Source organism: Arvicanthis niloticus, chromosome 19 (genome assembly GCF_011762505.2).
Source record: "Arvicanthis niloticus isolate mArvNil1 chromosome 19, mArvNil1.pat.X, whole genome shotgun sequence".
NCBI classification, from domain to species: domain Eukaryota; kingdom Metazoa; phylum Chordata; class Mammalia; order Rodentia; family Muridae; genus Arvicanthis; species Arvicanthis niloticus.
This window is the reverse complement of record NC_047676.1, coordinates 39,325,254-39,350,983: the sequence shown is the minus strand read 5'-3', so window position 1 is coordinate 39,350,983 and position 25,730 is coordinate 39,325,254. Positions and strand designations below refer to the sequence as shown.

At 40.6% G+C, this 25,730-nt stretch overlaps 1 protein-coding gene across 2 annotated transcripts in view; it reads right to left on the bottom strand.

Annotated features, from left to right (window-relative positions):
* Positions 1-2,778: 2,778 nt before the first annotated feature.
* Positions 2,779-25,730, bottom strand: part of Itga2 (integrin subunit alpha 2) — a 96,826-nt gene continuing 73,874 nt past the window's right edge. For both annotated transcript variants that reach the window (XM_034523542.2, XM_076916196.1), the window contains 12 exons: positions 25,232-25,314; positions 24,695-24,836; positions 23,030-23,122; positions 22,465-22,541; positions 22,296-22,379; positions 18,491-18,593; positions 17,100-17,210; positions 15,228-15,332; positions 12,984-13,097; positions 9,680-9,769; positions 7,287-7,403; positions 2,779-6,771 (listed from right to left, as the gene is read on the bottom strand). In XM_034523542.2, coding sequence (XP_034379433.1) covers positions 6,691-6,771; positions 7,287-7,403; positions 9,680-9,769; positions 12,984-13,097; positions 15,228-15,332; positions 17,100-17,210; positions 18,491-18,593; positions 22,296-22,379; positions 22,465-22,541; positions 23,030-23,122; positions 24,695-24,836; positions 25,232-25,314 — 1,200 coding nt within the window. In that variant the 3' untranslated portion in view covers positions 2,779-6,690. The remainder of the gene's footprint in view (positions 6,772-7,286; positions 7,404-9,679; positions 9,770-12,983; positions 13,098-15,227; positions 15,333-17,099; positions 17,211-18,490; positions 18,594-22,295; positions 22,380-22,464; positions 22,542-23,029; positions 23,123-24,694; positions 24,837-25,231; positions 25,315-25,730) is intronic.

Below are 25,730 nucleotides of genomic sequence, written 5' to 3'. Positions count from 1 at the left end.
TCACAGCTGTGGTGTTAATATGTTGCTTTTAATGTTAATGTGAGTTACTTTCATTTTTTAAGCTATCTCTACTAGAATGGTAATGGTAGTCCATTCCTTTAATATTAGCATTAGAGATGATCCCAGAGTTTGAAGCCAGCCTCGTCTCCATAGTGGAGTCCCAGGACAACAGGGCTACATAGAGAAACCCTGTCTCAGAAAAACCAAAAACAAAACAACAAAAAGATGTTCAAATGTTCTTTAAAACAAACAAAACAACAACAAAAAGATGTTCAAATGTTCTTTAAAAGGACAATATTGAAGGTAATTATGTTTTTAAAGAACATAGAGCAGTTAAAAATGGCTTTAAATAATTGTGCTGTCATTAAGTAGGCTGGCTTTATGCAGCGTGGGACCCAGACTACTGTGCTCTTAAGTCTCCAGCATGAAGCTGTAGGATGTGACTTGGGACATGCTGGAAGAACCAGAATGGAGCATCCTTGAAAGTCTGTAGTGCACAGCACTGCAATTCAACAGATGATCCATTAATCCTTACCATAGCAGGTGTGGCAGAGTTAATTGGTTGCTGAGAGATTAAGGGGCTGACGTCATCCTGACATGGAGCCATTGCCAGCTGGTTATTAAAGCAGGTAGAGGAATAGTTTTAAAATCGAGCAGCATCTTTAACAGATCGCTTGCTTTGGACTGTAGCTGTGGTTATGAGGTGACTTCCCTTAAGAAACACAATCACCGTGAGCTCGTGTTTGGGCTGCAGATGCTTTTGAGAGGGTAGAGAATGGACGGGGTCTTGTCTTCCCATGAAAACAATAGCAGATGTCCAGTCATTGCTGTAGCCTCGAGTTTTATTTTGAGAATGATCTGTAGGGCCACAATATGTCTTCAGAATGTTTTGAGAGAAGTGATTGAGAAGCAGTCCTTTGAATCCTGGTTTTGACATTTTTGAGTATGAGCGTCTTGGCTGATAGGATTTCTGGGTAGGTCTTAAATCTTGTTGCTTTACTTTTTCTTCATGGTCCAGGCCTTGTGGACTACAGACATCACCTGATGGCCACGCCGCCTCTGCCACTTCCAGCCTAACACATCTTTCTAGTAAGAGCCTTCTCACAGGTGCTGGGACCCCAGCACCCATGGCTACCTCTGCGGTCCAACAGAATAACCTTCCTCCCCACCTCCCATTCTGCTCCAGGCTTGCTGCTTTGCTGCGGCTGGTGTGGACAGGCTACCCCTGCGTTTTCTAGATTGATGTATGTACTGTGCTGTTTCTCTTTGTTCCAGTCTCTGAACATTATTTCTACAGAGAGCCTTCACAGACTTCCCTGCATAAAAGTAGGATCCGGTCCATTTCCTCTGTCTCGTATTTGTTATGGTACCTAATGCTACCCGAGGGACTGCACCCAGTAGTTTATCACTGTCATTAGCTTCAACTGCATGGGATTCAAGGGCTGTGTCACCAAAGCGCCTAACCAGTACATGAACACACTTGACATGTAAGTTGTACCACATACAGATGTGAAAAAGCATCTGGTTAAACATCATTGGGCAAGCATAGCTATCCTAGACTACTGTGTGTTGTAATTAGTTGAATCATCCAGCAGAGGGCAGTAGATTCGGGGTTATAATTGTGACTGACTTAAATCCTGTATTGAATCAAAAAGTTCAGTTTAATGTAGCCATGCTATAAGGCTGGAGTGGTCTGTAGGTGTGATCTAATGTTTGATTTTTAATTGCTATCTTGTTTAAAAATTAAAGGTTACAATAGGGTGAGGGACAGACTATTAAAAAGTGTTTATAGTTTTTAATACTAATATAGAATTAGTAAAAGGAATCATTTACCTTTTACACGTGAGTAACTATAAAATTATACAGTGGCGTGCATGGGACAAGATGATAGCTTTGATAAAGGTTTTAAATGCCAGCGTCAAGAGGTGGACATAAAGTCCCACCCTGACCTGTTGGGAAATGGGAAATGAATAGAGTGCCACTCAGTGTATCAACCGCCCTCCAAGGAAGACCGGTGGTGGCCAACAAAATGGATTCCATGCTTTTCTGTTTGTTTTACTTTGTCTTTTTTTTCTTTTTCTTTTTCTTTTTCTTTTTCTTTTTCTTTTTCTTTTTCTTTTTCTTTTTCTTTTTCTTTTTTTTGAAGAGAAAAACATAAAGTCGGATAAGTAGGGAAGTGGCGAGGATCTGGGAAGAATGGAGTGAGGGGAAAGAGTATCTTGAAAATACTTTGTATGCAGCTTTTTGAATTAAAATAAAGTGTATTTCTGTAAAGGAAAAATAAAAACAAACCCCCCAACCAGAAAACTAAAAACAAAACGACATATTTTTTCCTCTAGCATTGAATCTTAAACACAGTTCCAGTTTTTTGTTTTGTTCTGTTTGTTTTGTTTTGTTTTGTTTGGGTAGAAGTCCACATGAAGACATGGCCCGATACCCAAATGGGTGCTACCTTAACATCGATAGAGACGGCAACACTACTTAACACCACAGCAGACTGCCACGCACACAGAGACGGCAGTCTGTAACTATGTCGAGCTTTAATTCTTCAGTGTGTTCAAACATTTAAGCCTCCCACCACTTAATATTCAAATGTTTTAATTGTACTTTGCAGGTTGCAGCACATCAGATGCTTTAATTTCCCGTGAGAACAGAAACTTATGCTATTGGTAGCCTCAGTTGCCTATAATTGAATTTTGAATGTGTGCTGAAGCAAAAGGAATCCCTAAGACATACTGAGATGTGTAATGTTGCAGTGAAAACCCAGGGAGAGAGCGGTTTACTGTCAAAACAATTTTAATGATATTTAACAACAGGGTATGAAAGGGACGATTTACAGTTAAATAAAACGTTTCCGTCTGGTTCTTGTGCTTTTTCTTTATGTCATTTACTAAAATTTGATTGTTTTTAAGAAGTCAAATAAGTTCACCAAGTTAGTGTACAACAAATACATTCAACTTATATACTTTTGGTGGACAGAAAAATGACAAAACATTTAATTAAAACCAGCAAACATGACATCTTACCAAACTTACTCATCACGTGAGAAGGAAATAAGATAGTTTCCAAAAAAAAAAAAAAACAAAAAAAACAAAAAAAACAAACAGACAATTCTAATACAGCTGTGCAATATATACATTTACATTTCAGCTTCGTTTGCCAAAATCAAGTACAAACAATACAATCTATATATTTACACAACGACTACGTCTTTATACTTTAAAATTCAAAGTAGTAAATATTGAACTTCCAACTTCCCTCACCCCCATGTTTATCTTCTGCCTCTGGATATTTACTCTTTCCTGCTGGTGACTACGAGCTTCCTGAAAGTCCATGAAAGGCATGTCCTAGGAGATTGTGTGGAGAATTGTTCTTTGTGTGCAGCCAGATAGACGAGGAAGCTCAGCTGAGAATCCTGCCTTCTGTTTAATGAAATCTTAATGAGACTTTCACATGTCGGGTTCAGCTATGTATCAGGATAGACACGGTATAACATCATACTTTATAGTTTAGAATAATCACTTAGGTAACTATCATCAACTGTCCTTAGTTGTCTTTATTCTTCACAGTTAAAAAAGCAAGTTTCACTGTCATATGAAAATAACACTGCTAACTATGAAATCATCTGTCCAGTTAGACGTTCATAGTTTGCTGCTACCATGAGTGGTACGTAATTTCGAGTGAGTCCTGTTTCTTTATTACACTGTTTCACCATGCTGCTGTTTATAGAGTTGTGAGATGGCCATGCAAGAAGCAACTTAGGATTTTAAGATTACATTTTGTGATCTACCATCACAAAATGTACATGATGAAATGGATATTTTACCCTGACATCTTTGAGTCCTATAGTTCACTTAAAGCAAAGGTATGGCTCAATGGACCACATAATTTCCTCTCAAATACCACCTACCTGCTCTCCCCCAATAATTTCTTAGGAACATTCATCTTTGCTTAAAATTCCTTGAAAAATACAGGAGTCATTTGGTAAAGCCTGGAGACATTTGTTATTGTCAGTCAAGATTATGGGGGGAGGAGTCAGTAGAGCCCAGGGTTGGCTGCTTAAAACCTTGTAGGGCATGAGACAGCCCCTTCCTCCCTAACTGTCTGCTTCAAAATAACAATACTGCTAAGCTCAAAAACCCAGTGGGTGGGGCGAGAAATGGGTTACAGACTATCTAAGTCTTAGTTGTAACTCAGGCTAACACACGCACACCTACACTAGTGTGCAATAAATTAACATGCTGTGTGGGATATTCTCTAGCAACCTAACGACTGGTTTCTACACCTTTTAAAATTTTGGTTGGAATGATACAGCTGTTAAAAGAATCTGGATCACGTAACCAAAAGAGTACCAAGCTGTTTTTGCAGTACCTCCCTGACATTTACAGCTAATATTTTTTTCCTTGTTTATTTGGCTTTCTCAAGGCTGAAGTGAGCCATTAAGTGGCCCAAGTATCTCTGAACTGCTACCCAGGAGCCTGGCATGAGGGCAGTCAGGGCCATCCATCCACACATGGTCAAGTTGGTATTCCTCTGACATCTCTAGGTCTTATTCTTGGAGGCTATAGAGCAGGAAATCCTTAAGGGTGGCTTTTAAGATTGAGTCACTGCCTAGCCCTAAGCCTGACTTCCTCTTTCATAAGGAGAACAATTAAGTTCCTAGAGGTTAGGGACCAGGCCAAAGCTTTTTGCATATAGTGTGTGACCAAGTGAGTTGCCCAGCTGTTCCTGGACCCTCCTCTTCCCACTTTCTCCTAGAGAATGTGTAGGTTCAGAATGAGGAGCAAATGGTAGGAAAGGACCACTCCTCTCTAGGGTGCGGTCTGTTTACATCACAAGGACGATAGCTTGTCAAAATGCCGGCTGTTGGGCCTTCAGTTGCCCAGAGTTTCAAGAGCTAGGGCTGGACAGTTGTGCCCTGCCTCAATCAAGCACAAAGGATGCTCCCGCTAAGTTAGTGATTGTGCTGCTGCTCCAGCTTACAAACCCCCGAGCCTTTCCATTTACTTATTTTTTAAAAATAAAGGTAACAGCTACAAATTCAGGTGTAGTTTAATTACTTGTTTAGCAACAAATGAAAATAGGTCCCTAAGTTAAGGAGTGTATAATCACACAGGTGTGTGAACTAAACAGAGGACAGTCTCAGCCTAACCCTTGGGGTAGTGTGTGTGGGGGATGGGTTGGTGTACATGCTGTGGGAGATGTGGATGGTGGGTAAAGGGAAGTGGGTAACTTCTGGAGAGAAAGGCAGGCCGCAGGGGGCTTCTGTCATAGAGGCAGCAGGAACAGGGAGTGGTTAGGGAGGCAGCTTGCAAAAGAAATTGTTTATCTCTGGCAAATACACTAGATCTTTCGAAGATAGCTAACCAATTAAAAAAGACCTCTTGTGATTCCTAAAAGGAAAGAAAGCCCCTCTTTTTTCTTTGGCAAGGAGCAGACAGTTATACTATAAATTTGTTTTAGGTTACAAGTAAATTTTTGTGCCTCAGTTTTTAAACCTATCCCAGCTTAATGTTTGTGGAGGTTTCTTTAGTAGGTGGTATATTTATCTGCATATATATATATATATATATATATATATATATATATATAGTGTGTGTGTGTGTCTGTGTGTGTTAATATATATATATATATATATATATATATATATATATATATATGTGTGTGTGTGTGTATGCATACATATATATGTTTCTCTTGGTTATTCAAGCATTTCAAGCATGTTAATAGTAAGATAGGACTCAGAGGCAGAAAGGGGCTGAAAGAAAGCACACATTTTACTACTTAATTTTTTTCAGATGCTACTAAACAAGCACTCTACCATTAAGCTAACCCTCAGCTGTCATTTCTTTTTTTGCTTTTAGACAGCGTCTCTTTAAGTTGTCCAGGATAGCCTTGAACTCTACAGCTCAGGAAGACCTCAGACTCCAAGTCCTGTCTCAGCTTCCTGAGGAGTAGCTGAGATTATTGTCCTGCAATAGCAGGACTTTGTTTTTTAAAAGCTTAGTTAATAAATAAAATTACCACTTAAAAATATCCTCTGTGGCATCCTTGGAGGAGCAGCATAAGTTGAAAGGCAATCTATGCTGGTTGTCTTTCTTGTCAATAAACATTCATTTTCATTATAATATTAACATACTTATATGTCTGCAGAAAGTACTCAGTATATTTATACATATACATATATACATACATATAAATATATAATCTGTTATATGATTTATGTCAATTATATATGTTTAATATATATGCTATATTGATAATATATAACATATATATTATGTATAATATACACACCAGGTACTTTCCACTTTTATTGTTACTGTTAATCAAAATAAAAAGATCATTCCCCATGCACTTTTCCACCCCCAAATATGAAAAACATTTCTATTTTCTTGAAGGTTTGTCATGCCTAGAAGCATCCCATCTTCCTGATAGAAGGTAAACACTGGACTAGCCAGTCTGGAGATAACTTTTTCCCTTTCTATATGATGTCTTTGGTCTTTCTACCCCTAACCACACCACCCACAATTTTGTCATCCCCAACTGACCAGCAGATACTCTAAGATGATCAGGCTAGTTTACCTATTAAATTATTTAAAAGTAGACTTTAGAAGAAGTCTATTCACCACACCAGTGAACCCTCGAGGGGATGCTGCTAGCCCCCACCCAGTGGTGTCCGCCGATGGTTTAGCTGTTGAGTTCTGTGGTCTCATCCATCTCATCTGGATTTTGGCCCATTTTCTTATACTGTCTTTTGAAGAAGCCGAGCTGTAAGATGATGACACAACCTGTAACTTACAGTTACCTTGATTTGATGGTTATCTACGAGACACGTGGTGCAACCACACCACACTATGTCCACAAAATAGCAGCAATGAAAGGAATGACATTACCACCCATGGCTCTTTCAGCAGGTACCTCTGACTTGCTTTGCTGCCTACTTCCCTGCAGCCCCTCTGGAGTGCCTGGAGGTTTGGGGGACACGCACAGGTACTGACTAATGTCTACACACACGTGTGTTGGTGAACTTTCTGTCCAGAGAGTTAGGTTTCATTTTGTGTGAAATTGACTTTCTGTCATCCTATTTACTTGCAACTGAACAAAATGTCCGGGGTACTGAAAAACAGTGCCCCTATTGATTTTCAAAGACTTGAGTAAGAAAGCACATACAATCTTGCATTTTTTTTCTCAAGGTACTATGCTATATTCAGATTGGTATTTTGTAAGGTATTCAAAGCAGGAGCCTTTGGGAGTGCCACATGTTTGCCATAAAGTTTTCTTACCTTCCACAAAGCTGCAACCATAGCCAGCAGCAAAAGGATTCCAGCTATTACGCTTCCTATGATAACCCCTGTCGGTACTTCTGCTTTCTCCGTGGGTTTCATTATCATGAGGGGAATCTGCAAAGGAAGACATGCTCCAAACTGAGTTATCTATTTCGCAGAAAAGTGAAATGGCCTAGTGCAACTCAGGAATTTATAAATATGATCCACAGTTGCAGAGGGGAGTCGTAACTTGTCCTGATGGCATCCATTCCTCAAGCATCACACGGAACACATGGTAGAGACAACCTGAAAACTCAGGTAAGCATGGCCTCTCTACCTTCTCTTCATCAGCTATAATCGTGTCTTAGGGTTATGCTGAGCTGAAGGCATCATCTGCTTTGTTTAAAGTAGGCACTTCAGTTTCTGGTGCATGTTTCTGTGACCAAAGGAGATTAAAGCACCCTAGGCATGGGGCAAAGCATAGCGTCTTCCAACTCTCATTCAATAACTTTGCATTGGCTTTTAAAATACTGATTTCAGTCTCATTCAAGTTTGATATAAAACACCGGAAAAGTAGAATGCATATTTCAGGGGTGAGGTTGGCATTTTCAGTGGTCACATTATACTCCAGCATATTTAAGACTTTGTGCGCATGTCCCTTGGTGATCTTTGTGGCGGTGGCATGCAGTGGCAGCCCTAGGGACTTGAACAGTGACACTTCACATTTTTTTTTCTTAGTTGAGAAAAGCGTCTTCACAATGTAGTCTCGAGGGATTGCAGAGCAAAAGGGGACAATAGTTAATTTATTTACTTGACAGTATGTTAAATTTCAGTGACAAAGGAGCTGCTTTTTAATGAGGCGTGGAGCAAATAAAAAGCCACCTTCGGTGACTTTCTCCTTGCTTGTATTGAATACCTAAAATGTTCCGAGTGAAATTACTATAAATTCATACAGTTCACTGCTCTGCAGTAGCACGGTCCCAAGGCCATATTTCGGAGCTCATGGATCTGGCTCTTGGTTCTCCCTGCACCCTTGATCACAATACTTCATGTGTCAAATTTTCGAAGTGAGTCTGGATGTCTTCATATAAGGGTGTGCCAATATATGATTTGGATTCCAAGTATTCCTCAGAAGGTTATCCAGATTACTGTTTGGATTACAGAATAATTTTGCATAAACACATAGAAGTCAGCCTCTGGTACTAATTAGTATTGCCCACAGCAAAACCAAGAAAAGAAAACTCTGATGGATTCATGAAAATATAACTTTGGATTTTCAATGAACATGTTCAAGGGCTGCTTTCATGAAAGACTTTAGCAGAGTTCACATATCACTCGAATGCTGCGTTTTCCTAAACTGAGCTTTGAAAACAGGTATATTGCTTTTTCCCACCACGGGGTTTGAGGCAGTTCCAGTTTAAAGTCTGCACTTTCTTTGGCCCCGTTTCTGGCTTTCCATGCCCAACCTCTGCAGAGAGGGTGTAGGCTCCTGCCAAGGTTCCCAAACCAGAGACAGAAAAGCAGCCTCTATTGTGTGGATCATTTTTCCTAGGGCAAGAACAGGACATCAGTGTTGTGAACTCAACGCAGGCATTGAGAGAGGCCCAGAGTTCAAGGGGGCCTCAGCTTTCTAACCATTCTGTAAGATGGAGCACTGGACAGAGGCCAACTGTCCAGCTGGCCTTGGGGGCAGAGTCGTGAACTGGCTTCCAGTTCTTAAACAAAAGCCTTGGGAGGAAAATGCTCAGGGCTTTGCCAGCAGATTAGCTGGGTATGGAAATCCTGTTGTATCTAAAAATGGCACATGCTAACCAGAGGCTCACTGCGAAGGAAGGGTGCCTGTGCCAGCCTGTGGAACAGAGAGCCTTTGTCTTCTGTAAAGGGACACTTCTCTATAGTCTGTCTGTCCCCCCTTTTGAATGAAGGGTACATTTGTAGTTCTCTAGACTGCAAGGCAGTGAATGAACATGTCACTGTCTTCTTATAAGAAGTACTTTTTTAAAAGTTTAAAAAAATGCCTTATTTACATATACATTTCCAGTGTTCTAGGTCCAGTTCAGAATTTTAGTCAAGATAACGTAGGACTTATGCCTCAGATCCTGGTGGTTTCTCACAGCATTAGGCATGAAACATCACCATGGTATCAGAACACAAGAGAGCCCCTCTGTTTGTTCCCTTTTTGGGGGATCCTTACTTATAAAAAGCTAGCTTTGCAACATGAGAGACTGGGAGGAAGGCAAGTCTCTCTGGCCTTTCTGTGTATCATATACCCCTGCCAGATCTAGAGCTAAGAAAGCCTAGGCCTTGAGAATTTTGGTAAGAGTCTTCTACATGCACACAAATGAGAAGAGTGACTGTTCGTGTTTCACACAACAGAATGTCTGTCAGAGGGAGGAACGTGTCACACTCACCGTGACAGCATTTTCCTCAATCACGAAGAGCTGAGGGTTATGCGTATCGATCTCTGCTGTTGCTGTCAGCTGCACAGTCTGGAAAGTTGACTGGAACACAGAAAAAGAACATTTTACCCTCGACGCAGCAAGCACAGAAAACCTGGCATGTTTAAGATTATTTAGTTCCTGGTGGAAAGTCACAAGAAGAAAATCCAGGCCTGAAGATTTAGTCTTTTGCATGCTTGACCTCACCTCATGGAGCCATCGGAAGTTGCTGAGCTGCCTTTGAAATACGTAAAGATTGGAGCCTGTCTCTGTGCATTAAACCAAATCTAGGGTGACACTCAGACAGGAGCCCTGAAAACACCCCTTTACATTTTTCAAATTTGAAAATGATCCAAACCGAAGGCTTACAAGACCTGTTTTTAAATGAAAAAGCTGGTCAGCAAGACTTTTTTTTTTTTCCCTTAAATTAAATGAAGCTTGATACATAAAGGAAAATTGCACATAATACTTTTACCTGGGTCTGATCAAGACACATAACGAAATGGAAAAGCAGCACTCGAGTTTCCTCTTGGGTGCACATGCACAAACTATCGCTCTCTAAGAGCAACTCTGAACCTGACAGTACATGTTGGCAGCAGAAACCTTGAGCCTTCTGACATGTTATATCACATTAGGAGTGATTCCATACGTCCTAATCTAAGTGTCCTTATCAGATGATACTGTCAGTGTGGACGATGTATAGGAAGGACATATGTGTTTGCTGCTACTATGAGTAAGAATATAAAGTAAGCTTATATGTCACCATCAATGTCTTTACGGAAAAGCAGTCCGCTCAATGGGAACGTGACTGACGTAAATGTCTTGCTGCTGGCATTTGTTACGTGACACAAATTGTGAGCATCATGATTATGTGAGACAGAACCCAGCACTCAGATATTAGAGCCATTCGTATGCTCTGGCTATTAGGACTCTGTTGTTCTGGTTGCTAGGGTACCAACATCTTCATGAAGTAATTTGCTGACTATAGACAGGAGCCAGCTAGAGAGGATATATTTCCAATAAGTGAGTGATTTGTTTCCTTTCTGCTGGCCCAGTCTCTGGTTCTTCTTAATTTTCTCAAGATGGAAGATTGGGTCATCTGTTACCCTAAATGCTGATCTTTTAAGTATTATCAAAGGTGCAATGTTAAGAGTATTTACATGGACTGTGTGTTGGAGAGATGGCTGAGTGAGTTAGAGTCCTTACTGCTCTTGCAGGGGACTTCAGCTCAACTCCCACCTGCATCTCCAATTATAGAAAACCTAGTTTCCTTCCTGACCTCCAAGGGCACCTACACACATGCATTACATACATATAAATCCATGCAGGCACCACCACACAAATGAATACAACTCTTTTTAAAGTTTTGATAAGGTAGAAATATAATGGAAAGTGGCAGTCACGTTACTATGCTAGGCTGTATCCCCTGCAGACTGTGTGATGAAATGATTGTTTTTACAAAGCTGATATGGCTGCCCATACAGAGCTGGCTGGTCTCACACATACCCCATTTCCTACAATGTTAACCAGTAGAAGGAGGTGTATTTCACAGAGCCAGGAAGCAAAGCAGCTAGGAGGGATGATATTTTGCTAGCATTCTCCAAGGCGCAGTCATTATGTGAGCAGTACCAGGCTGAAGTGCACTGCATCACAAGAAGGAATAACAGAAGGCACCGCATAGTGAGCCCCATAATGGAAATGAGACCCGAATCTTAGACTGGATCATCTATTTGGCTGTTAAGAAATAGGTGAAAGTAAGGCTTCTTGGGGATCAGGGAAACATGCTAGGCTTGACACCTAGTAACTTTGAGTGGTGTTTTCTTGGTTTATCAATTGTAACTATTGTGAAAAAGGATACATTCTCTAATGCTTCATTCAGAACTTGGCTTCCAGGAAAAAAAAAAATCTATGCTGAGGGCGCTTCCACAAAGCCTGATGGTTAAAATACTGTAGCTTCATTAAAACTCCAGAAAACCCAGATACTTTTCGCAGAGCTGGAAGCGATGATATTTTGATGTGCAAAAGTCAGTTTTCCTTCCCACTTGGACAAGTTTGTAACGAAAATATTTGCTCCTCAGATCTAAGGAGCCAGGAGCCAATTGGTAAAATGGAGCTCTAAGCTTTGTCAGCTGGGGAGGATGTATCCAACACCACGTGTCACATCTTAGGATACAGAGCTGTCCCTGAGGCTTCAGAGCCAATGCAATTGACCAGCAAACAAAAGAAGATTAAAAAAAACCCCAACACCTCAGTCTCCCCAACTCCCCAGTTCTTAAATCTTTCCCTAGTCTTTCTATTTTTATATTATATCTTTTCTCAATCTGACTGTGTTTTGACTCCAGGACACTCTCTAATCAACACAGAGAATGAGGATTATTGCCGATTGTGAAATGGTGAAAAATTGAAGGAGCAGAGTATTTTTAAAAAAGATCCATTGAGAGCTATACAGAGCTCAGGAGATTCAGACTAAGATATTTTGTCAGCAGTCAGAGCCAGCATTGGAGGAAGGAGTAGCCATTCAGGCAGTCAGCATCACAGAGGCTGAGGCCTGCCCCTTCTTACTTTGCCTGTCTTTACATTGTTCCAGCCAGACTAAAATCCTGTCTTCCCAATCCCCTCTAAATTGTGCTATGGTAAGCTCACACTGTCCAGAGAAACAATGCTAATTGTTTTGGGGCTTTCTTTTTCTGTGAGATTGAAGTAGCCTAAGAGCTGTACACTTTCTGGGCTTAGTCATCAAATTAAAACTAAACCAGAAAAGCAGAGTGCCTGCCTGTTTTCACAGAGGAAGACAGACCCTCCTTCTGGATTTATCTTCTTCATGATTTAAGATCGATAACGCAATTAGCTGAGAACCCAAGGAGAGAGACAGGGGCATGACCATTTTGATTCAGCTGTGACTGCAAATAAAGAACTGTGAGGACATTGGGAGGGAGACCCAGAAGATGCCGTTTATGGCAAGGACAGCAAAGGCATCTTTGGCACTGTTCATGGAGATGCCCTGATTGGAATGCCATCTAAGAGGCAGACCTCTGGATGAGGTCTCTCCAGATGATTCTGAGGCAAAGCCAGGAAGGCGGAGCACAGGAAAGGGATGTGAACTTGTTACCTGGCTAGTACTTACTGGTTAGTTACCGACTTGTTGCTCTGGTAGGTTTGGGCAATGCTGACTGTAGGTAGGGTGCTAGTTTATCAACAAGGAAGAGTACATTTAGCAGCAAAGCTGTGTGTTCCCTTGCTCCCTTGATAGCGCCTGGCAGATAAAGCTGATACTCACAGCAGCAAAGGTCCTGTTCCAAACTCTTGTAGTCACATTGATAAAGTACTCTGCTTTCATGTGAAGGTCTTTCAGCCAGCAGGTGATGTTACTGCAGGAAGTGGTTCTGCAGTCCTTTCAGATTAGAGTCAACAGGAGATCGGGGAGGGGGAAGGAGAGAAGGAGGGGAGAGAACGGGTGTTACTAACGCTAAAAAGATAAATCTCAGTGCTAGGAGGGACCCCTGGAAATGGGTACTACCAGGCTCTAGTACAGTGGTTTGTAAGCTTTCTAATGCTTCGACCTTTTAATACAGTTCCCCATGTTGTGTTGACCCTGAACCATAAAATTATTTTATGGCTACTTTATAACTAATTCTGCTACTATTTTGGGTCATAACGTAAATATCTATGTTCTCCAATGGTCTTAGGTGACCCCTGTGAGTCATTCATCTCTAAAGGGGTCACGACCCACAGCTGGGAACCACCGATGTATTGATATACAATACCAAAGAGTATTATAACTCTTCAAGAGATTTTGGTATCATGTTTCAGAATGTAAAAAGAGTTGACAGGTTTCCCCCAGCTATTTCCTGTTCATATGGTTACACTTGGAGATAACAGAAATATGTAAAACAGAAGGGCTCACCTGTTCATTCTACTATTTAGGACCATAAAAGCAAAACACAGTAACTAACTCATGTTATCAGCAGTGTGTTGGTAACGTGTAAAGGCAAGTGGATTATTGAACACAAAGAACAAGTAGTATAATTTAATCATTAAACTTAATGATAATAATGCATTTCTTAGATAAAAATATGTCAGTAAGAGAATCAGTAGTTCTCAGGGGCTAGGGGAGAGAGAGAGAGATGTGACTACACAGAGCATGGCAGGTGTTTAGGGCTGTGAGGCTCCTCTAATTATGTGCCACCATAATTAATAGACACAGGTCATTATACATTTTTAAACCCCATAGTGTGAAATTGGAAAATCCAACCATGAGCCCCAATATAAACTATGGTTTTAGGAAAGGACATGTTAGTGCATCTCTGTCACTTGTCACACTTGTGACAGATGTACCACTCTATCATGGGTTTCAGTGGTGGACGAAGCCATGAGTATGTGTTAATAGGAGGTATATGGGAAAGTCTTCTACATTCCACACAACTTTGTTATGAATTGCTTTAAGAAATAAAGCTTCTTTAAAGAGGCTATGGGATCCAGAAAGACACCACAGTGAATAAGAATACTTGTAAGCACTAGGACCAGAGTTTAGGTCCTCAACATCCACATAAAAAGCTTCATCTGGATGTGTATGCCTGGAACCCCAGTGTTGGGGAGACAGTGCAGGGATAAGTGGATCCTGAGAGTTCTTCTGCAATCTAGCCTAGGCAAAATGGTGAGCATCCAGTGCAGCAAGAGACTCAGTCTCAGGGTAACATGATGGAGAGCAATAGAGTAGCGTCCCAGCCTATGTGTCGTTCACGTGAGAGCATGTCCTCATACTTCTGTTTGTGTACCATACCATACAGCCACACACAGCCACAAGGCACACACCACACACACACACACACTCCACGTCACATACAGGGATGGGGCAGAGCTTGCTTAGAGTTTATTGTTTACTTATTCAGTGACTGAGTCTGTGCCAAGAACCATGCTAGGTGCTACACTAACTCTTCCCCAGAGGGCAGGCAGGGATGGGGAACAGGAAGGACAGTAATCGCATGGAGTTCTGTTTTAAAGGTTAGCAGAGCAAGCATTGGTTCTGTTGATTCTGCTCTGCTCACTATCCCCTGACCCTTCTGCATCCTCTACTTCCCCTAGGCTTCATTTCACACCACACGTGTCCTGTGGATGCTGTGAACTGTCGACCTAAGCTTTAAAATGTATTTGCTGCATCCTAATTCGCACTCGCCATTAAAGCCAGAGGAAGAACTCACTCCAGGGCAGCGGCTCTCAACCTTCCTAATGCTGTGACCCTTTAATACGGTTCCTCATGCTGTGGTGACCCCCAGCTCTAAAATTAGATTTTGTTGTTACTTCGTAACTGCATTTGTTTTACTGCTAGGAATCATAATTTAAATACCTGATATTTCTGACGGTCTTAGGTGACCCTCATGAAAGGATCATTTGACTCCCAAATGGGTCACAACACACAGGTTGAGAACTCCAGCTCTAGGGTGTCAGCTGCTGGGGTAAAGCAAAAGCCAACAAACACGAGATCACTAAAGGCAAGCTTAGTGTAACATTGACCTCTCCTTACCAATTCTTTCGTATGCCGGAAGTTTTCATCCTTGAAAGATACAGGAGAGGCGGTGTGTGGTAGCTTTAGTGGATTTACTTCTGCTGCGCAGCTGATGTCACCAGCCTACAGAGAAGAACACCACATCAGACTTGGAAAGCAAAGTACTTGTTGTCATTCTTTTCAGCCTGCCAGGAAATCCTGCTGACATGTGGGGTGTGGGAGGGTCCCTTAGGCTCCTTTCTCGGGGGGCCTAGTGACCAAATCTTTTGTTCTTCAGTAAACGCTCAACTATTGTGGTGAGCTGATACGACCCGATAAGGCAGGCCTGTTTCTCACAGCCTGTCATGATTTCAGTGTGGTTTGTACCTCATTGTTCACACTCCCTCCTGAGCCTAGCAAAATTATCATCAGAGACCAGAGAGTCTTCATCCATCAGCTGATGAAAACAGATACAGAGTACCATGGACAAACATTAAGGAATTCTGGGAGTCCTGCTAAGGATGGGGAGGAAGGATTGGAGGAATCAGAGGGGTCAAGGACGTCACAGGTATATGGTCCACAGAATCAACTGTCAGGGACTCATGGGGGTTGCAGAGATCAGAGAGCCTATAGGAGTCTGACCTAGGTCCTCTGCATGGATGGTATAGCTGAGTAGATGTGTGTTCTAATAGTGAGAACAGAGGCCGTGACTCATTTGTCTATTTCTGGAACCCTTCTCTTCCGACTGGGTTGCCCTGTCCAACCTTGATGTGATTGTAATGTACCTGGTCTTATTGTAGCTTGTTATGCCATGTTTGGTTGATGTCATTGGGAGGTCTGTTATTTTATGAGCGGAGGCAGATAGAGGGCATGGATCTGAGGGAGAGGGAAGATGGGAGGGTGAGGGTGGATGGAGGCAGGGAAGGGAAACTGCAGTTGTGGTGTAATATATGAGAGAGGAATAAAAAGAAAAACTGTGGTCCCCACGGTGGCAGTATGGAGAGAGGATGAGACCTTTAAGAGTTGGGTCCTAGTAGAACATCTACCGGCTAATTATTTGGAAGGATGTCCTATAAAAGGGAGTACAGAATCCAATTCAGTTTCCTATTTGACAATGTACTTCCATTTTCCTCTTTCTCTCTTATACCAACTACCGTGAGATGCTTGCTCACCAGAGCTGAAATGATGCTGGCATCATATTTCTGAATCTCAGGAACTAGGAGTTAAGTGAACCTCTTTATCTGTAAAGTTTACCTGACCTCAGGCATTTTGTTGTAGCAATGCAAAATGAACTAATACTTTGCTGGTATAACATTATATCAATTTGTACTACAAACAAACAAACAAACAAACAAACAAAAAGGTAAGCCAATGTTAGGAGGTTTGGCTATGACAGGCACTACATCTTGGTCCAGGCTGCATGGAAGAAACCCTGTTACTTTCAAAGAAAAACACTAGTGTTCTGGCTTTACATTCAGATTCGGATTTCATTGCCATGATGCTTTTCTTTAAAAAGTAATTGGGGTGATTTAAATGAATAACTAGGTCTGAGCACGACTGCCTGAAAGTCTGAGCCAGCTGCTTGAAGACTAGCTATTAATTGCAGCTCTCAGGACCTACTATGTGCCCACAGTAGCCTGAACCTCTCACTTCTCAGTTTTCACTCCTAGCACGGCTCTGACCAAGTCAAATCACCTCCTGCCCAAGACAGATTATAAAATAATTTCAACCACCTCTGACTACTGAAAGCAGGTTGTTGATTTTCTTAGGACATATGAAGCCTGAGGCTAGTTTGTTGGGATCTGGGATGCATATGTGGTCTCTCTTATTTCTCAACTTTCAGGTGCAGACACAACCACCCATAAGTCTTGGGTCACTTCTATCTGTGTGGCCAGTTTGTATTGTCCTTACCTCGTCTGTTTGTATTCCGGTCAAGTACAGGAGTGGGTTCTTTTCCTTGGTGTACTGAGGAATGTGGATGGTGACCAGTGCCATGCTCAATGGAGCACTTCCTGCTGTTACCTATGTAGAAAATAACACGAGACAGATGCTGTCAGTAAAAATACCCACAATGCTATCGGTGATGCTGTTCATGAGGAGGAGGATGGAGAATAGCATCGTGGCTTGGGCGAGGAACTGAACCTCACTAAAGATCATGTCTTCACCCGAAGATTAAAGACCATCAAACATTCAGTGGCCATGCGCTCCCAAGCTGGCTGTTCCCACTGCTGGGAATGAAGTTGGTAGTGTGGCTGACACTTCATACAATGGCTCACACTTACTCTGTTGATAGTGCTATTTTTCTTTTACTGCAAATTGATTCACAACCCTGTGAAGCATGCGGTTGCCTTCCTTACTCTCTGAAATACAAATTCTGGATAACTAATCAAGATTCTTTTCTCATCAAAGACATGAAACTAAACTTCAGAGCTGAAGATGTTCGTGGACTAGTGGAAGGGCAGAGGTGAAACGCTTATTGACTCAGGGAGGCAGGTGGGTATATTTTTTTACAGTGCAAAGGTTCTATAGCATTCGTTTCTAAATTAGCTGTTCTTCTATAACTTAAGTTTTTTCTCTCTCTTCTTAGTCATACTCTATGGCCCAGACTGGCTTTAAGCTTATACCAATTTCACCTCAGCTTCAGAAGTTCTGGGATTACAGTGTGTTTCTGTGAATTTCTCTAAATAACTGATCCCAATCTTTAGATTGATAGTTACTTACTTATACTTACAGTTACGTTATTTTTGAATCCTCTCAGAGCTTTTTAGATACTACTTTGCATGACTGCACAAAAGCCTTATTTGTACCATATTGATGTTCTGTACAAATGGGACTGGTCTCCAAGCATAAAGTAGTGTAACGGACCTCCCCTCTCTCCCAGTAACACCATTGTAATAATGCCTTGGTGGGTAATCTTGAGTATTCGCTTTGAAAACATATTATTTCTCCCTTACCTAGGATACACAACTAAACACAAACCCCTCAACTTATCTGTCATCAACCTCAGAGTTCTCAAAGTGTGACACCCCAACCAGTAGCGTTGCCTGTACAACAGCATCTGCAGCGTTGTGTGGGCTCCTCAGAAGCTCACTCGCAGGCTCACCACAGACCTTCTGAGTCACACACTCTGCGCTGAGGCTCAGCTGTGCGTGCATGTTAACAAGCTCTCTCGGTGTTACTGCACGCTCAAGACTGAAAGCCACTGGTGCATTGCGACCTTGCTTCACTTCTTCCTCAGCCTAGACACCTTTTTCTCTCTCCTCCTCTTTCTGGTTTGTCATCCTCATGACAAGCTTACCAACCTTGAGGGAGAAGATGAATTTAGGACCAATGTCTTCAACACTGTTGATGACAGAAGGAGCATTCTCATCCGAAGAGATCTCATAAAAGTTTATGTTGGTGGATCTGTTGGGTGATAGCAGTGAAGCCAATTATTTTAGTTTTTCTGTTTCTCTTGAAGCATCATATTTATCTTACTGAAGTGTCTTCTAGCTTGGATTACCACCAAAACAGCCCACTTTCACTATAGAAACACCAAATGAGTATTCTTCCTTCACATCAGCATTTGAAGATTCCACATGAGAGACTATGGGAATCTATCTTTCTGCTTGACTGGTGTCTAAGGAAATCGCAGAGCTACCTATACCCAATATTAGTGGTATACACCATACATACCTTGAGCCCCATAAATATGTAGAATCATTGTTAGTGCTATACTAATACAAAAGTTACTAGATTAAAAATAATCAATACAAAGGTTTTTTTTTTAAATACTAAAATTACTTAAAACTACTTCCTTTCAAGTCAGACCCCTTCACTGACTTTCTGAGAAAAGTCCATGTTTATCGGTAGTCAAGTTTCTAACATAGGTATAAAAGTATTATCTTAGAACTGACAGTTACATTAGTCTCCAGACTGCTGTTACACCGGCAAGGGTGTTAAAAAGGTTGACGCTCCAGCTTTGGTGGTTGGATTGGATCTGTCCAATCTGCCCAGATTATTCTTTTGTTGTGGCTCTAGTACAATGATGGGTAACCAGCTACTAGCCCCTGCAGTGTGCATTACTAAATGCCTTTCAAATGTGACATGGGTTTACTTTATTAACCCTTCTCTCATTTTAGACCACGCTAGTAGTTGACAGTAAGTTGAGGGTTGACCAAATTTGTTTCCAATGTTGCAGGAACACTCTTAAAAATCCAAAACTTATTATGATTGACCACACAATTTAAGGTTCCAGACTAACAAACAAACATTGAAATGCCCAGGCCAGAGGATTCCTCGGGAGACTCTTGCAACGCGTGGAGCATGAAGGAGCTGATAGCCAGTGTAGGATTCTGAAAAGCACTATGCATTTCCTTCCATATATTCCCAGGGGATATCTGTAATTTATCTAAATTATAGGATGGTCAGTTCATTTCCTAGATGTTTTTTTGAGACAGATTTTTTTTTTAATCTTCTGGGTACCTCCTTCTTTCCCTTTCTCCTTTCTACCTCTCTCTGACTGCCCTCATCTCTCTCCATCATTTAAGAAGGTTCTTCCTGATCTTTGGAAGGAAAACCTGTCACATAAGAGTTGAATATATGTGGGTATTTGTTAAGGTTTCGTACATATGAGAGGAAATACTGCTGTGTTAGCCTTGTGTGGAAAATGGAAAAACTAAGATTTAAAACAGAAAACCCAGCTATGATATTCTCTTCACTTTCCAGATGTTTATGTAAGCCCCTAAACTGAACCAGTTCCTAAATTGATGGCTATGGTCTGCTTTTTTGTATTTTAAGAAGATCTGACACTTTTCTACTTTACATAAGTTTCTCTACATTACTTGTGGGTTACAGTAGTACTGATCTAAATTGAAGAGGGTCCTGTTCAAAATAATTCTATTTGTATTTATTATATGCATAGACTATAACTGCATTTATACGATATTACAGTAACTGATAAGGGTGGTACTTTTCTCACAAGTTTTCAAAATATTAAGACTTTTTTTTTTGCAATATTGGTTTTGATGGTTACACAAACAAAAATGTAAAACAACCAAATATCTAATTAATATTGGAGTGGTTACATGAATTATGATGCATCCAGAAACAGAATAAACTAGATATGTGTAGCCTGATATGAAAACAATGTAAAGATAGGAGAGTATGTTTTCGCATTGCCTTTGAGTACGTAAAATGAGAACATGTGTGTACATGAATGTATATAACCTTGTAGGAAGATCAACTGCTTGTATGGAAGATATTCTAAAATAGCCTTGTTAGTCATTTGTGGAGGCTGTCACCAAGGTGGTAGAGAATGCTAACCTCATTTTCCATTTTGAATCTTACTGTAATGTTTGTATTTTCCAAATACACACATATAACGCTTTTAAAAAAGAATCGTGTTGAAACCATCTGGGTGTAGGGTCAGAAGTCATTTCTTTAAAATTTTCCATCATGAAAAATATGACTATGTACCTTACTTTAAGCACACAGTATAGACTCTAGTACTAGACTACAGTAGAATAAAATTGCAATCATAAACATGTGAAGCTAAGATGCCAATAAAAGGAAGGTCTTATTTTAATCCTCTATTAATTTCATGTTAACATAGGTGAAAACACATAGACTTAAACCTTATGTATTTAAGAGAATACAGAATCATATACATTAGAAAAAGTTCCAGTGAAATGGTGGTTCATATCATGGTGGCTTTGTTATCCATTGCTTTTTTAAGCAAAGAGAATTTTTTTTTCTTTTTTCTTTTTGAAACTGTAGCTACTGATGAAACTGTATGCACTGCTAGATAGCATAGGCTATATTTTGTTTCGACTAGTGCCTTTGTGACTCACTTGATACAAATGTATTGACTTCAAACAGGATAGCATATACTTCTTTTCAATTTTGTTTTGTGACTTATTGCCTGAGCTGTATGCTCCATGCTTTCCTGGGCTGGGTTGGTAAGGCCGGAGTCAGAGAACGTAGTTACCCATAGACTTATTGGGAAATCAGTATTGTACTTTTTCAGGGGTCTTTGGTTTTCAAGAGGAAGTGGCCTTAGTTCTCAGAGTGAACTTAGATGGAATTTGCCTATAGCACCTGTAGGATTTGTATCTTACCCATTTCCCAAGACATCTGCTTCTTGGGACTGGTGAAGCTAATTGGTGTTTACTAGTTACATTTTAACCACTGTCCTCAGGTTGACCTATGTTTGGAAGACAAGAAAAAGGAAGAAAGCCTTTCCTCATGGATGCCTTCTTTTGGAAAATCCCTCATTTCTTCCTGGTTGGAAGAAAACCATCATCAGTCATCTCTGGGTTTTTCCATTAAGGAGCTAGACTTAGTCCAGTTTCCATATCAGCTTATTTGGCTCGGGACTCCATTTTATAATTTTTGTGTCCTTTCAATGTCTAAGATGTGGTGCTGGAGACTTCCATGCCCAAGAACAGGTATATTGCTTGACACCCAGGATGCTTATTATAAAAGGGACAGTGAGAAATTCTGGCAATTGTCAAGGCCCCCAAGAGTATAATTCAGTCTCTAACGATCGAGGGGTTTTTGTTGTTGTTGGTGGTGGTGGTGGGTTTTTTGTTTGTTTTTTTGTTTGTTTGTTTGTTGGTTGGTTTGTTTTTTTATAGAGCTCAGGCATCTCACCACTTTTAGGGGGTGTTAACATATGTTGCAGTCATAAGCAGACGTAGCTAAGATGCCAATAAAAGAAAGCCTTATTTCAATCCTCTATTTCATGTTAACATAGGTGAAAACACACAGACTTAAACTTTATGTGTTTAAGAGAATACAGAATCCTGTACATTAGAAAAAGTTCCAGTGAAATGGTGAGTCACATCATGGTAGCTTGACATATGTAACATATGTTGACATACATGACAAAAACATTTTCCCTCTGCAATTCTGGTACTATTCTGAGTCAAAAAAACTTCAGAGGTCAAAGTGTCCTTAGGCATCAGTTTATCTGCATATTTCTAATCTAGTTCACTGGTGGGAAATAAGTTCATAATCTAAGACTAAATAAATAGAGGACTGTCCGTAGTCATGAGCTCAAGGACTTAATTACCAAGGAGCTGTGAGAGGTAAAATCCACCCACCCAAGTAGCAGGCATCACCTACCTGGTTAAATGAAGTTCAGCATCATACAGGAGAGGAATTGTGAGACTGACCGAATTGTCTGCTTTGTTTGTTTCTTGGCTCTCACTATTAAAACAAACATTAGACATTACTTAAAGAGAAATCTCATAAAAGCTACCAACCATGAGTTTATGATTTCACTGTGTCTTACCTGAAGGCTTGGAAATTGATGGCCGCCTGATTCTGGAGGTTTTGAAGATTAAAGTCGAAGTTAATGGTAAAAGTCACCTACACACAACATTAAAATCCATCAGTCCACGATGCTCTGTGCCAGGAGAGTGTTCTCTAGCAAGGTGAACCCATTCTCGTGGGATTCTGAATTTTGTCTTTTAAAATGTTACATTTGTAGCCCATGTTGCTCCACCTGCTTTAGCTTGCTGATCTGAGAATAGAGTTTTACTTCTCTCAGATCCACACACTGTGGAGCTACATTTGTCAGAACTGCCAATCTTTGGGTTGACCTGAAATTTACTTAGAGCGCTTTGACTAATGTTGGTCAACATAGCCACACAAAAGAACATTCTATGTTGTATGTGCACTTGGAAAAAGGTACATGGAGGAAATGCTACCTTTATTAATCATGTAAACAAAGTAACCTCAGTGAGGGAGCCATTCTGGGACTGTAGCTGCTTTGTGATGTCTGTTAAATGGTGATGTCCAGGAAGGACAGGGCTCTTAGTTGTGGAAAGACTTGGACTGAAGGATGCAAACTGTACCTGCTGTTCACTCTTTAAGGCAGGGTATCCCACATCACAGGTAACAGATTTCTGCGATGAGCCAACCTGGCATGTTACTTCTGTTCCATCAACCTGAACAGGACAAAAGAAATAACAATTAAGTGTGTATATGTGTGTATATGTATGTATGAGTGTAGTGTGTTGGTGTGTATGATGTTTGTACATATATATGTGTGCTGTGTATATGTGTATATGTATATGTATGTATATGTTTGTGTGTATGTATGTGCATATATATGTGCATTGTGTATATGTGTGTGTATATGTGTGGTATGTGTATGTGTGTATGTATATGTATATATGCATGTATATGTGTACATATATATGTGTGATGTGTATATATATATATGTGTGGTATGTGTGTGTATGTGCATACTCACACTGAAACATATACAAGGACATCTTAATGGTGATACTGTTTTTTATTTAAATATTTTATTGTTCTCAAAGATTTGAATATCTTATAGTATCCAAGTGGTTAGAATCCATTTGCATTACCAACTCCAAAGATATACTGGAAAAGTCAAAGAATTGGCAAAATGTACACTAAGATGGAGGTCACCTTTTGTAGTTCAGGAGCACAAATATCTTTAATATAATATTCAGAAGCCTTATCTTTAGTAATACCTTCTCCTTAATATTTTTGAAATGCATATTTTCAAAAAGAAAAATACATGTTCATGTTTGTATTATATATATATATATATTTTTTTTTTCAAGACAGAGATTCTCTATGTAGCCCCAGCTGTCTCACAACTCATGTTATAGACTAGGCTGGCCTGCAACTCAGAGATCCACCTGCCTCTGCCTCCTGAGTGCCCGGATTAAAATGTGTGCCCAGTGGGCAGTGAAGAATTATAGATATCTAACATATTTTGCCAGTTTTCCTTAATTCATTTTGTCTTTAATGTAAGAGATGCTATGTGGCCAGACCATTTAAACATGCGGCCAGTATAAGTTTGGATTTCTAAATCTATAAAAGTTCACATTGAGGTGAGAAAGGAAGAAACTTTCTCATAACATCAAACAGTCTACTTGGAAAATAGCTTTTCCTGGTTTTCCTTTTTTCCCCTTCTCTCTTCATGCCTTGAGAGCAGAGGAATTAGGACTCTCTTGGTGAAGCTTATTCCTGGTTTAGTGATCAGGTCAACTTGCAGGAACGTGCCATCCTGACAGCAGCATCTGCAGCAGCATCTGCAAATCTAGGACTAAGCTGCAGGACTCGCAATGCCACTGAGCAAGTGCACCACATCTGTCTAGCACCAGGACAGGCGTTCTCCTCACACAGATGGCTGGAAAAGTCATAAGCTGCTGCCGCCAAGGCCTGGGGTAAAGGAAAAAGTGACCCTCACTGGAATCAGAGACGCCCTAGATTCTAGATTCGGAGCCAGGCTGCGTTCTCCCGAGGCTTAACTAACTGGAAGCCACGAGGTAGGACTGAGCATGCCCCGGGTCAACCCTGATTTTTTTTTTCTTTCTTTCTTTCTTTCTTTTTTTTTTCCAGACAACTTTGAGGACATAGAGGGATGAGTATCAGAGACAACAATTGTCAGGGAGGAAGGAGGGAAGAAACGCTGTGCTGGCTTGGGGGGTGGGGCGTGAGGGTGTGTGTGTGTGTTGGGGGGCGGGGTTGTCCTCACATACCGGCATGGAGAAAGAAGCAAAAAACAAGTTCTCAGAAAACTCAACCAGGACTGCGGTGTTGTATGCGCTTTCCCCTCTGTTTTTCAGTGTGACTGAAAATGCTAACCTCTTGTTTTGGTTACTGACAATAAAGGGCTGATTTCTGTGAAAACAAGAAAAAAAGAGAGAAAGATAAAGGCACCGAGGGAGGTGAAAACTATTCAAAAACTTTGTTCATTCAAAACTTCTTTGCATTTACTTGAAGATTACTTAATAGCCAGGAGGCACGTAAGCAAAGGGTCGCATTCTTTGTAATTTCTTATTTCATTGCAGGGATGAGACCTGCACACATCCAGCAAGTTAGCATTTCTCATTGCTTTACTCTTAGGGGAGTGGCAGAAACTGCAATTAAGTTTTGCAATGTCTTAATTACATTCAGAGTACTTCCTCTTTAGAAAAGAAATCCAAATTTTTATTCTGAATGGAGAGATGTAATGTGCCTTTTATTTCTATATTCTACATTTATTTCACATATTCTATATGTGAAGTCGAACTTACTGAAGGGCTGGCAGCTGTTGGACATCTAGGATCAGATCAGAGATGCAAATTCCATCGCTGCCACACTCCTTGTAGAAAGGGATCTGCAACAAAGGAAAAATGTATCATCCTCTTAGGTGTGCTTAGGGTAAACACAGAGAGATTATACATACTATTATTCCACTAACATAAAGACCAAAACTATGGGAAGCTGGACAAAGTTTTAGGAGCTTGTGCATGGTTACACAATCATACAGAAAAAATACTGAAAAATACAAAATTCAAGGTAATAGTTTACTTATGGGGAGTTAAATTAAAATAGGCATAATAGAGAGAGATGAAAACTTTACAGGCATCTGTTTTTTGTTTTTGTTTTGTTTTTTTTTAAGTGGATGATGAGCACAAACAATTTGGCCTGTTTTGTTATTTATTTCTTGAAGAAGCATTTGGTGAACTCCCCTGGTAACTTGGCTCCACTCTTGGGCCAGAAGCAGAGTGGAGAAGCAGCAATCTCTGCTTT